This window comes from Nestor notabilis, unplaced genomic scaffold (assembly GCF_000696875.1).
Source record: "Nestor notabilis isolate BGI_N333 unplaced genomic scaffold, ASM69687v1 scaffold6574, whole genome shotgun sequence".
Classification (NCBI taxonomy): domain Eukaryota; kingdom Metazoa; phylum Chordata; class Aves; order Psittaciformes; family Psittacidae; genus Nestor; species Nestor notabilis.
This window is the reverse complement of record NW_009925963.1, coordinates 5,263-18,002: the sequence shown is the minus strand read 5'-3', so window position 1 is coordinate 18,002 and position 12,740 is coordinate 5,263. Positions and strand designations below refer to the sequence as shown.

At 45.2% G+C, this 12,740-nt stretch overlaps 1 protein-coding gene across 1 annotated transcript in view; it reads right to left on the bottom strand.

Annotated features, from left to right (window-relative positions):
* Positions 1–1,616: 1,616 nt before the first annotated feature.
* DHX37 (DEAH (Asp-Glu-Ala-His) box polypeptide 37) overlaps positions 1,617–12,740 on the bottom strand; it is a 15,733-nt gene continuing 4,609 nt past the window's right edge. The window contains exons 7-26 of the mRNA XM_010013296.1: positions 12,475–12,588; positions 11,696–11,797; positions 11,105–11,219; positions 10,641–10,736; positions 9,958–10,034; positions 9,080–9,218; positions 8,772–8,848; positions 8,057–8,289; positions 7,515–7,626; positions 6,821–6,927; positions 6,242–6,430; positions 6,008–6,132; positions 5,604–5,720; positions 5,322–5,494; positions 4,825–4,939; positions 4,269–4,406; positions 3,831–3,925; positions 3,289–3,362; positions 2,296–2,393; positions 1,617–1,699 (exon numbers count right to left, since the gene is read on the bottom strand). Of these exons, the coding sequence (XP_010011598.1) occupies positions 1,617–1,699; positions 2,296–2,393; positions 3,289–3,362; positions 3,831–3,925; positions 4,269–4,406; positions 4,825–4,939; positions 5,322–5,494; positions 5,604–5,720; positions 6,008–6,132; positions 6,242–6,430; positions 6,821–6,927; positions 7,515–7,626; positions 8,057–8,289; positions 8,772–8,848; positions 9,080–9,218; positions 9,958–10,034; positions 10,641–10,736; positions 11,105–11,219; positions 11,696–11,797; positions 12,475–12,588 (2,379 nt within the window). The remainder of the gene's footprint in view (positions 1,700–2,295; positions 2,394–3,288; positions 3,363–3,830; positions 3,926–4,268; positions 4,407–4,824; positions 4,940–5,321; positions 5,495–5,603; positions 5,721–6,007; positions 6,133–6,241; positions 6,431–6,820; positions 6,928–7,514; positions 7,627–8,056; positions 8,290–8,771; positions 8,849–9,079; positions 9,219–9,957; positions 10,035–10,640; positions 10,737–11,104; positions 11,220–11,695; positions 11,798–12,474; positions 12,589–12,740) is intronic.

Here is a 12,740-nt window from a genome sequence, read left to right as displayed (position 1 = left end):
GCCCCGGGTTCAATCCCCGGCATCTCCACTTATTTTACTAGGGAAGGTCAGTAGTGATTGTTTTCTTTCGCCCCGTTTCGCCATCGTTTCTTAACAGAGTCAGTATTGTCCTTCCTTTCTTCCTATAAGTACAGCTGCAATTGTTGCTAGAGAAAGGAGCCCAGCCAAGAGCTCCCAGCACCCTCCCGCCTGTGGTTGCTGCTAAACACTACCTCATTGCAACACTTACATTGTAAACACCCAGCTACAACAGGCTATTTTCCTTCTCGCTCTAAAACGAAAGTTGTTTTCATCAGCATTAGGCATCTATAACCCTTATGTCCTGGTCTGAAGTGCATGGGAGTGGTGGGAACACACATCCAGCCCCTTCTGTGGTATGGTTTAACCAGCTTCCTCTAGGATGAGGGGGCACTGTCCCACCTTCTCATGGTGCAGTGTTACACACAACAGCAAATTAACCCAGCATGAGCACAGGGGATACCAAGGAGGAAAAAGATCAGGTGAAAGCAAATGTAAACTCAAGCTGTACCTTTCCTCCTGGGACCACCAACCGTTCCTGCTGCAGAACAAGCAGGTGGCACGGTTAAAATCCACCCTGTTTCCTATAAGCTGCTGCATTCCCAAAAGTGCTCCAGCCCATGAGCTGCAGGGTGGCTCAGGAGCACCAGACAATACAAAACAGCACAAGGAAAGCATGTGACAGAGCAAAGGCACCAGGAAATACAAGTGCTTGCAGCAGCAAGCCAGTTATGAGGGGAGACTTGAAACAAAAATTACTGAAAGCAAGATTAATGGAGACTCTGGATTCATGGCAAACCCCTCGAGAAGCAGGAAAAGGAGTAGGAGCATACTGGGACTTCTTCACAGCAGCCCATTGCTGCTGTGTTTTGGATTTGTGACTAACAGTGTTGATACCATGCGGGTGTTCGGGCTGTTGCTGAGCAATACTTGCGCAACGTCAAGGCTTTCTCTTTTCCCCTCTAGGAGCAGGCTGTGGGTGGACAAGACGGTGGAAAGGGGACAGCATGTGGGAGGTGGTGAGCGCCTTGACATCATTTGGATTCTTCTTCTTCCCTTCACTAATTAAACCATCTTCATCTCTACCCACGAGTCTTCTCACTTTCGTGCTTCCTGTCATGCAGGAGGGACAGGGACTGCGCGAGGCTGAGGGGCTGGGCAAGGTCAACCCGCTCTAAGGACCAAAGGTTCAGCCTGTGGCTGGATCTGCTGTCACTGCCAAGGTCTGGAATGCCCCTTAACTGCAGCATCCTGCATTGAAAACAGTTGTCCCATCCAACCCAAGAACTTTACATATTTATTATAGTCCATATGACTAATATAGTCCAAAGAGAAGCTTCAGATAAAATTAAAAAAAAACCCAAATGTGTAAAATGCAATGGATAAAATTATCCAAACATTAATATTACAAAATACCAGCAAAACCACTGGTAGGACTTCTGGGAACACTGGGGGCTTCCCAGAAAACCAGAACAACACTCAGTTCGCTTACAGAAAGCTACTGCTAACAGTCAGCAAGTCCATCTGTGTCATCAGATTTCCAAGGAAACCCAAGCTCCCAAAACATCTTGGAGGAGTCCATGAAGAAGTCGGACACTTTACTGTGCTATTGGTGGCCACTTCTGGGCTAGATCATCATGCATAGCTTCGGGGATCCACTGACGATAGGCTGCGAGCAAATCTGGAATGAGAGAAAGGAGCAATTAGATGGCTGCAAAGTCAGGGACCAGAGTGGTTCTGCTGGAAGGACAAGGTCCTGCAGCATCACACTGCTCACAGGCTCAGAGCAAGAACCAACCTTCCATCACTGCTGCAGCCTGGGGACCTGCATGCAGATATAGAAGTGTCAAGTGTGGGAGAATGACTGTGAAAGCCATCACTGCATCACTTTGCTGCTGCTTCCATGCGGAACTCTTACAATCTGTACCCTAATACTGAACAAAATACATTTCACCTGGAAAAAGCTTTTCCTGTACCCACTGACAGTACCATCAGAGTCTGATTTTTCAGAAGCACAAACCAAACATTTTAACTGTGGTTGGAACTACAGGGAAAAAATAATCTTAAAATACAAATGTTGCTTTCTAAAGTACAGGGAACTCCAGCTCTTCACCAGAGCCAACACACAGAGCACTGCTGATTCTGGTAAGAAAACAGCAAATATTTGGAGCTTACCAAGTGAAATCATCCATTTTTTTAAACTATAATTCAACAGTGCTGGAAGTACTACAAAATCTGCACTGATATGACCAATAATTAAGCAAGCAGAACACTTACATTTAGGATTTTTCTTCCATGCAGCCAGTAAAGCATCACGATTATCACACTTTTCTGCCACTAGAGCCTGCAGAAGGGCTTCTGTCCTGGGCTGAAGTCTGCATCAGTCCAAAGTAAAACAGTGCAATAAACCAAAGTTCGTTAGCACAGTTCACCAAAGCATTCCAGCATTCAGCTTACCTTCCTCAGTTCATACTCTTAGTGGTTTTTAAAGGGCTAAATATAGATGTAGAAACACAGACAGACATGTCACTGGCTCCACAAAGTTCACTAGAAATAAGTTTCTTCCCCCTACCACAACTTTTTGATGTTAAATGGAGCAGCAGGTAGCTCTTCCTGCCGGCAGCATGTAGCTGCACAGCACAAGGGAGAGCAAAAAGGAACCAACAGGTCCCATGCTGAACTCTGAATTGATTAAACTAGGAAAACACTTTGCAGTTGTAGGATCCTTGGATAAGATCAGTCACTTGTAAGAAAGCCTTTCACAACCTCTGCATCTCTCAGCTCCGTGAAAACTCAGAGAAAGCCTATTTGGTAAGCAAGAGAGGACCCTGGGGGCCACAAGGGAAACAACAGCTGACAGTTCTTTCCAGGGTCATAGTTCAGTAAATGTCATCAAACCCAAAGAAAAACATGGTCTGTTGGCAACATGTTTCTGAAGAGAAATAAAACCAATGTAATTGGCCAAATTACAGCGAAAAGCAAGGAAAGCAGTGGTGCTCATCAGTTTCTTACCCATGTGAGCAACTTATGTGCATGAAGCAGCCCGCAGAGGTCAGTGTGACCAGCAGGTTGTGTGTGTGCTTCCACACTGCCCTTAAAACCACCCAATTCTCTCGAGACCCAATTTTTCTTGGTAAGAAAACTCATTTTCCTCTCCTGCAGCTGCAGCCAAGATCACTATCGAGGACACCCCTCCCAGCATTCATTTTCTTTCATTTTAAAGGAAGTTAAAAGTGTTTGGTGGAGTAAAACTTATGTTTAACAACTTACTTGGACCATGTCTTCAGCATTATGAGGGGACTGGACAGCAGGCACTGGCTGTAAGATTTCAACTTCTTAATAACCTGGAAGATTTGTTATAACAAGTATATAAAGTATATTAATTTGTTATAAGAAGTATGTAAGGTAAATTAATTGTTCTGTGGAAACAACCATTAATGAACTTGGACTACTACAGATGCCCATCCCATATTCTCTATTACCATCTCTCCCATCCATGCCTCCATACCAACCCTGTCCTGACTGGGTCTCAGAATGCACAAAGACAAGAGCTATAGCTTTTTCCTCTGAAAACTAGGACTTAAATTTGGGGGTCTCTTTCATTCAAACGCTGATTTTCATGCTATGAAATGCCAACATTTATTTTAAAGATATCTTCCCCATTCCACCAACTGCAGCAAATTCCTCCAGCCACCAGCAAGTTATGAGGAATAGGCATGAACACAAAGGAAGAAGTCACAAGGGTCGTCATCTCTTAAAACTGGGCTAAAAACTTACTGATTACATTAAGGAAACAGCTGGAACACGCTCACCTGCCCTTCCAGCAGGAACCTGGCAAAGTATTTGTAGCGATCAATACCTTCTGGGTAATCAACTTCCACAGCAGGGAGCTGCCAGCTAACTCGATCTGGAAAGAAAGATCACACTGAGACTCCAAATGCTCAAAAAGGAGGGTCCATTTCCAAGAGAGATGTGCAACACAGGTGCTAAGAGAAGTGGGGAGGATACGGCCACCACACAGCCAGCCTGGCTCCTTCTCAGGGGAGCAGATGGGTGCAAAATGCCCAAGCCAATGGGAAGATGCTGATATTTAAATGCTATGAATCCCATGGATAAGCTCTCTGAACAGTCCAAGCTGAGCCTGACCTTTCTGGTCTGCTGATGGTCTTGTTAAAAGCAGCATTACAGTATCTATACATAGTAAATATAACTATACAGAACTACTGAGTGACGCTTCTCAAGGCACTTACAAAAGACACTTGGTCTGTGACACCGAATTCGGCCTGTTTCAGGGCAGTAAGATGGAGGAGGATTTTCCAGAGGCTTCCCAAAGTGGCAGTACGGTGGCAACAGGGCTGGAATCCACTCAGGTTCGACTGCAGACACACCTTAAGAAGGGAAAACACACACCCGAATGCAGGCCTGCTGCCAAGGGCCACCACTCGCTAAGTGAATACAGTGCATGGTCTCATCTCCACACATTCACTTGTATCTCATTTTTCAAGTCAACTCTGCCTTGTTCTTGTTCAGAGACCAGCAATAAGGTGCTATTGCTGACAGGGCTGGAGCAGAGCAGCTATTTCAGAAGCTGAGCTCTGCTCCAGCCATTTCTGCTAGACAAAGAATAAACCAGGCCAATTTATCCCCTGATCCAGATCTAGAAAGCCTAAGGATCCAAATCCCCAGGGGCACGACCACTCTGTAAGGAGAGTGCTCAGCCACTGCAGCAAGGGAAGCATTCTGCCTAGGGCGCTTCCGAATTCCTCACCACACCTGCACAACAAGCAGGGACTGCAGCAGCCTCACCTTTCATATACAGCTTTGTAGTCTCAACAATTTCCTGATACACCACAAACTCTGGGAGTTGTTTGAAGAGGACTGAGCTTGGATGGATGAACACTGGGTCGTCCAGCAGAGCAGTCTTTAAGAAAGCACAGAAGATGGAAGCAGAATGAGTTACTGGCAAGCCAATCTCTTGATTGCATCCAATTTCAGTCTCTTTTAGATGTACCTTTATATGGTTTTCTTAAGTGATGGAGGATTTTAATAACCCCATCATTTTCTACTTCACCTCTGGAGACATCAAGCACTTTGCATGATGGACTAATGCTACTTCTTGGCTCTTCTGTAACAATTCCTACCTGAGCACTGTCGTATTGCAGTACTGGAAACTTCGATTCTATGGGGAGAGGTGGTAGATATTGCAGTGCCAATGCCACATCCAGCCAGAAGCTCAGGCTTTGCACAGGAGGGTCTTTATGCCACACAGAGGAAGAGGAATTCAGTCAATTCAAGCTGTTTACCTTATAAGCATTTTTCCACTTGTCATCCAGGAGCTCTTCTGCCTGAACCCTTCGGGCAATGTGATCCCCCAGCCCGGCCAGCACGATCTGTCTCAAGTAAGTTGCTTGAGCTTCTGTTGGGGGCTTCATCTTTGGATCAACATAGAGACCAGCATCAGTGCAGACTGAGTTCACTGTGGGGCAAAACCCAGGAGTTAAGATTCAACGGAAAACAAACAGCCCAGTTGATTTGCCACCCTTTGGAAGAGAATAAGCAAGGCAGCTCCTCTCAAACCCCCTTACCTGCTGTTGTCAGCTGTCCTCTCAAGCGCCGGATTTCCTGCATGGCTTTGTATCGGAGCCCGTTTTCTTCACAGAATTTCCAGGTGCACCCAGCATATTCACAGGCCCCCACTGCTCCTGCAAGTGAACAGGCAGGGGGAGAAAACGACTTAGACAATCAGTTCTCCTAAGAAAACCAACTATGGGACAGTGCTGTCATAGCCAACACATGCATATCGCAGTTCCCGTTTGTCATTAGCCTGGGACACTGGCAGGATGCCCAGAGAACAGCCTAGAAAATGTACTGCTGGACTCAGTCCTGCAGCATGAGGCTGCCTTTGCCTGTATAAAGCTGAGAGCTCAGGGGTACAGGGAGGAGGACTGAATGGTAGTTAACAGCACAGGGAAATCGCTGTCAGCAATACCTAACATCACCATGAGGTCTCCGAGCTTTTGCATTGACCCCTGCCCAGCCCAGATCCTTTGCATCTGTAAAAACCTGGCTTTCTTCCCCTTCAGCTCCACTGTCTCTTCGTCACTTACTGCTGGCCTAAAAGAAAGACAAAAGAGCATGACTGAATATTGTGCTTAGGTGCAGAGGGGCCTCAATGCAAGAGAGACATTAACTGTGACAAGTGATGTCAGGTTAACTCACTCACCTGTCTAACTCCTCAAAAAGCTCCCGGACAGTCATTGCAGACACTATGGTGATGGTGTAGGGCAGGCAGTCATGCTGCCTGCTCAATGCCAACATCTTTGCATAGCGGGGGGCAACAGGAAAAGTGGCCATTATTCTGCCCAGGCGACTAATAGGGCAACTCAGCTTTGCTGCCAGCTGCTGCTTCAGCCTGGGGGAGGAAAAGAAAAGTGATGTAATGAAGTGACTTCTGCATTAGAACAAGTTCGTGTTTCTGGTTTTAGCAGCCCTATTTATTTGATGTGGTTTCTCAGATTTTGTTATGTGCTGGTCGCAAAGGCTGGGGGAACGATTCCTCTTCCTCACGATGCTCCCAATTGCCCTGCATGGCACAATGCTAGTAGAGTCTTTCTGTGCCCAAAGGCATCCAGAGACCAATAAAACAAACACAGGTGAACCCGAGACTGTTAAAATGCTGCCAGTCTTTGCCAGCACATCCTCAGATGCGAGGGCTGGGATGGAAAGCTGGTGGCAGGACAGCAGTGCTGCTGTAGTGATGGTGAAGGCCAAGAGGAAATTTGTGGGGGACCACAGACATTACCTTCCTGTCACAGGGGGCTCCTTCAAGGCACCCAGGGCTATCAGCAACTCCTCAGCTGCTGCAAGTGCTTCTGTTGGAGGTGGTGTTGGGAACGGGAAGTTGATTACCTATGGACAGAGAGATAAAATGCCTCTCAGTACATCACTGACACAGCTCCCACTGCAAAACAGAGTCTGAACCCAGTGAAAAGTCCTGGAAGGGAATGAAGCCCTCCCCTCTGGATACACACCAAAGAAAAACAGTTAGCATGTTTGCCAGGAGCAGGAGGAAAGGACATATAATGGGAGGAAACGCTTAGAACAAAAACATTAGGAAACAGGAATACCAGTGTCACCCTTAGCTGCCACTGACTCCAGGCACCGCCTAGGGTGGGCTGCTTTAACATCTACCTCTAAGCATTGTGCTTTCTGAAAGTGCTCAAGTATCTCCAGAACACAACGCCTGTTTGGACAGGGCTTTTTTGCTACTAAAAATAGAAGAAAGCTCTTATGACCTGAACAAACATGTCTGTTAAGGCCTGATGGAATTCACACAAGCTTCTGCGATTCACAGAACCAAAATCAGGTCCCAGCATCCTAATTTCTAACACAAAGCACAGCCTCAAACAATGATGATAAAAGACATTTCGTGTTTCTGGCTCCTAGGGGCAGCCACTTTAATGAGCACTGTAGAACAAAGCCAATTTACACCTCACCTTTTCTATATTTAATGCCTTCATTTGCAGAATCAAGTCTTCTACCGGTCGCTTTGTTATTTCTGGAGCAGAAAATTTCTCAAAGTCCATGAAGACTGCTGAAGAGTACAACCTAATGGACCAGAAGTGCTGCTTAGAGGCTTAAAAGAAGTCTTAACTCAAAAGATATGCACGAAAAATAGCAAGGCATTTAAAAAAATAGGCAGCTGTGGGTGTTATTTAGAAAACCGTGTCATTATTTCCATGGTTGGGGCATATTTGACTTGGCTTGGAGTGGAATCCATGATATTTTGGCCACCAAACTAAGTTTTCAGCAACAGAAAGGCCCCTGAGAAGACAAACTGTCAAACCAGCATCACCAGCGACAGTTCATGCATGGTTTCACCTCTCCTATTTGAACAAAGAGCAGAGAAACCCAACATGTTTCAAGCAGCACTAGGTCCCTGTGAAAGGGGCGGCAGGATGAGGGAAGCCACCAAATTCACACTGACACTCATCGGGCTTCTTGTTCCTCCTAAGCCTCTCCCCAGCCCGTAGCTAACCTGTAACAGTGGCCTGGCTCTGTCCGGCCAGCCCGGCCTGCCCGCTGGTTGGCTGAAGCTTGAGATATCCAAGTGATTCTGAAAGATGAAACCCCAGTAATTTTGTCATAGAAACGTTTCTTGACCTTTCCACAATCAACCACGTATTTGATGCCTGGGATTGTAAGCGATGTTTCAGCCACGTTGGTGGCTACAACACACAGTCTCGTGCCAGGAGGAGGAGGCCTGAATACCTACGAGAAACAGATGGACATGTGGAAGGCACTGCCAACAATAGAAAAAGAGAAAGGCAGCCAACTCGGATGGGTTGCAAAGGGATGACCGAGCATATGGCATTGCAGGTGAAACCCAAGAGCCAGACCAAAGACGTAACACTTTGTCTCCAGCTCTGTTAATCCCTCAGGAACATCCACAGGGGCTCCAGGTGGAGCAGACACCAGTGTGGAGTCGTATTCTAATTTTAACTAATTTTACCATGCTGCAGGACTGTCACTCTTCATCTCTCCCAACGTGCTGAACTGGCACATAAAGGAGATCCCACTCCAAGCAAGGCCAGCTCCAATCCCATCCCAACTTGCCCACTGAGCCTTTCAAGTCTGCCCACTGATGGGCAGTCCAAGATGGACATTTTAACTCACAAAGCACATGTGACTTTAGACAACAACAACACCTATCTATAAGGATTATTTACTCATTATGACAACTAATTCTTTACCTTTGCTTGTTTCTCTGGTGCTAGCAGAGAATAGAGAGGGAGCACAAAGAGTGGGAGGGACGAATCAGATTTCTCATCTGTGAGGAAAAAAAACAATATTGTAAATACACAGTAAGTCAACTTCCAGGCTCAGTCCCTACAATGTCTTCACAAACACCACTTCATTTAAAACCAGTAAAATACTTAGTACAAAGCTGAAGCTGGAAAACCTTAATAGCTTTTCCATGACACAGGTCAGCAAAGGCCAATCAGCCTATGCTGCACAGGTGGCAGGAGATATGGAGTTCTGATTTCATTAAGTGCCAAACCTTCTTCTGAGTCTCCATCTCCTAAATCCAGGTCAATATCAGACCCTGCAATATCATCATCAGTTTCAGCATCTCTGTCTTCATCTCCTTCATCCACTGGTACAACAGAGTAATTGTCCAGGTCAATTTTGGGGAGCGCCTGAGAAAGAGAGGAAAGATGACCACTGAGCATTTTAAGGGGGGACACAAACAGCACTTTTTATTGCTTTGAAAGCGAAGCTGAGCACTTACTCCAAACACTTGTTGTCCTGAAGACGATAGAGGAATTGAGAGATTTAATTTGTATTTAAAGGCTGAAGTTTAGCATTTGGTCACTTCGAGAGTCGGGGGGAATAACCCAAGCATTTTAAACAGCATTTTGTGTCAAGCTTCTTCACTTGGAGGACAGAGGGAAAGGGTAAAATTTCTCTACTTCAGGCCCCTTCAGGTACCAGGATCCAATGTCAGTGGACAGTGTATCTAGAACATCAAGATCTTGGGCTAACAAAGCGCATGTAGGACTTGGGAGGAAGCCAAATGCAACCCTTCATTAGAGATGCATCAGTCCCACTTTTGGATAACTAACAGCAAGATGAGGAGCAGCCCTGGAGCCAGCAAGTCTGAAACTCCTTCCATTAAAGTTTTAATGGTCAATACTGGACCGAAATCTCCTGCCTGTAATATCTAGAGCCGTATTTTAGCACTCTGCTGCTCCTAAGGCAGCAGTTACCAGTGTAGGCAGCATTACTGGATTTCCTGAGGGGACATATGTAGGCTACAAGGCTCCATGCAAGTCTAAAACAGCCTGGTGAGAAACATAGCTATGCAGGAGTACTGTTTGGCAGGGAGGTACCTGCTCCCTCCTGTCTCTGGGAGGAATTCTAGCCATCACACATTACCATAACTTTCTTCTGCTTCCTTGATTTCTTAAATTTCCTCATTTCTTCCACAGATTCTTCTTTGTCATCATCTCCTCCTGCAAAAACAGTGGAATTACTGTTAGCTGAGCATGCTTTCCTCTCAGAAAAGGTGGCACAAAGAGCTTGGTCCCGATCCCATCTTTTTGGGGATGCGAAAAGGGTCACAGTGTGAAAGCAGCAAATTGTCATAGTGAAGGCAGAGGCTACAGGGATAACACAAGTTTAACATTATAATTCCATTTAGGAGCCATACAGAGAATCATACAGCAACTGTACGCCTTAGGACACAATTAGTTAAGCTATATTAGGATTTGACTTTCTAGTCAATTCCATTAGCCTGAAAATAAACAGCCACCAACAAGCAGCAGTTTTGGCTTTAATTCACAACCAACAGAGCAAGTGAAGAAGTGCAGTGAATCCTTAGGGCTCCCTTCTATTCTATGATTCTGTAATTCTGGGGAACTGGAAAGGATCACACATACAAACCTTTTCCCCAACCTCAAAAGAGTATAAACTTATCTGTCAAAATCATCCACAACGAGCTCTTCCTCAACCCTTGTTTTTTTGGTTTTCTAAATAAAAGCTCTTATTTTTCCATGCAAAGGTCACTTCTAAGTGCAATAAAATGCCAAGTTTAAGAGTCCTTTATTCTATAGCATTACCTGCAGTGTTGTTTTTCTGGAATGGAAAGGCTTTCCTTAGCCTTCTGCATAGAGAGTGAACTTCTGCCTGGCCTGTTAAAAACACCAAAATCCCACCTGCAAGAGAAGAAATCACTGTCAACCTCAACATAGGTATTTCACCTTGGAAAGCTTCAGATCTTGTTCTTGATAAGATAGGTTGGATAAACTGTGAAGTAACAAGGAGGAACAGGGGGTTTGACTGCATCTGTCTTATACTACTCCCTCGAGGAGCACACTGATGTGAACACGATTTAACTGAAGGGTAATTTTCACAAGAAAAACCTAAGTAACATACATCACTGTAGCTCCTGTTCAACTTACAAAAACCTCCCCCCAAAACAAAACATAAACCCAACAAAATCCTTCCCCCCAGAAAAACAACCCAGAAAACTTTAGACATGTTAAATGTAAAGTATTTGAAAGGTTCTCAGCAGTGACCTTACCTGAGGGCAACATTCGATGGATTTTACACACCTTTCTGAAGCACTCCCCACTGTAGTCATCTAGAGGGGTCTTCTTGTTAAAATGAACGGTTACAGGGAATTGCCTTGCATCTACCTAGAGAGGGCATACAAGAAAGGGATTACTTGCTGTTGTAAACACCAACACAACCATTACAGCCTTGTATTTCTGTTCAGCTCTTGGATTTGGTAATCTAAAATACACCGGACCTATAGAAATTACTGTTGTTGTCTACCCTGAACACTGCAAAACCAAGCAGGAAGCTAAAACTGTTCTCTCTTTCAGATCAACTCAGATTGAGGTTTTCTAGTTCTGCTGAACTGTAACTTACAGTTTTTCAAGCCAAGCAGATCGTGCTGGGGCAGTTCTCTGATAAAGGTGGAAAGAAAAACACCGAGTCCCAAAAGAAACAATGGTCTACACAAAATAACTATTTAAAGTTGAAATCTGAACGATTCCAGCACCAGCTGGAAAGATTAGACTGCCCCTAGTTTTCAATTGGCCTTATCAAGGAAGCCCTCCCTTTATTTCAGCCATTGGACTGCTGGAGATCCCAGTGAGGAGGACAATACCTGAATAACAGGAGGTGTAACAGAAAACAGCCTGTTGTTATCAGTGAAATCTTCGACACGAAGGGTGGCTGACATGATGATCAGCTTCAGTGGCAGCCCTTTCTGCAGGGACACAAACGTGTTATTCTGTGCCTGAAAGCATGTGGTGCATAAAACACACAGCACACAACCCCAGAGCTGTAAGCAGAACTAGGTACAAGTTCCTGCACCAAAGCACTCAGAGCCTAAGACAAGAAAAGCACTGTGCCAAGTGACAGAGGAGACACACAGCTTCAAACACAACGTGTCTTAAAATACAAGAAACCCCACGCTGCTGATCCTGATGCTGACTGTGACCTGCCTCTAACCTACTGCATTCTCTCTCCATCCATAAGAACAACATCGAAGCCAAGCACTGCTGTGCCAAGGCACCAGCCCCAGCACTGCTATTGATGGCTTATTCCAGTGCAACAGTAAGTGCCTTGCTTTCTAACAAACAGGCTGTGAGTTTCAGTAATTTACATATGCCTTGTGGCACTGAGAGTCTAAAATTAATTCAATACTGACTGAAAAGTTATCTTTTGGTACTGATATGTACTATTTTTTCCTTTCTTGTAGGCTCTGTGCTTCTTCAATCATATGGAAAGACAAACACATCATCTGAGTGTTATTTCATGGTTTCCATCAGATTTCTATTAACTTCCTCACCACAGAGTCCCTCCTCCCACAGAGCCTTTTCATGTCCAACATCCCCCTCGCCAGCAGATCTGTGTCTAAAACACAACTACAGCTTCTCTTACCTTCTCCCGAAGAGGCACGATGCGAGACAAGAGGCCTATCAAGATATCTGTGTACATACTCCTCTCATGAGCTTCATCAATAATAACAACTTTGTACTTCGAAAGCAGGAAGTCCTGAGAAGAGACATCAGTTTCACCACATGAAGCCTCACCCAAGGACATTGTTAAGTCAAGACAACCTACAGCTACACAAACACTGACTCCCACATCCTCACGGCTGTAGTCTCTCCAATATATCAGAGCACAATCTAATGCATTTACCCTAC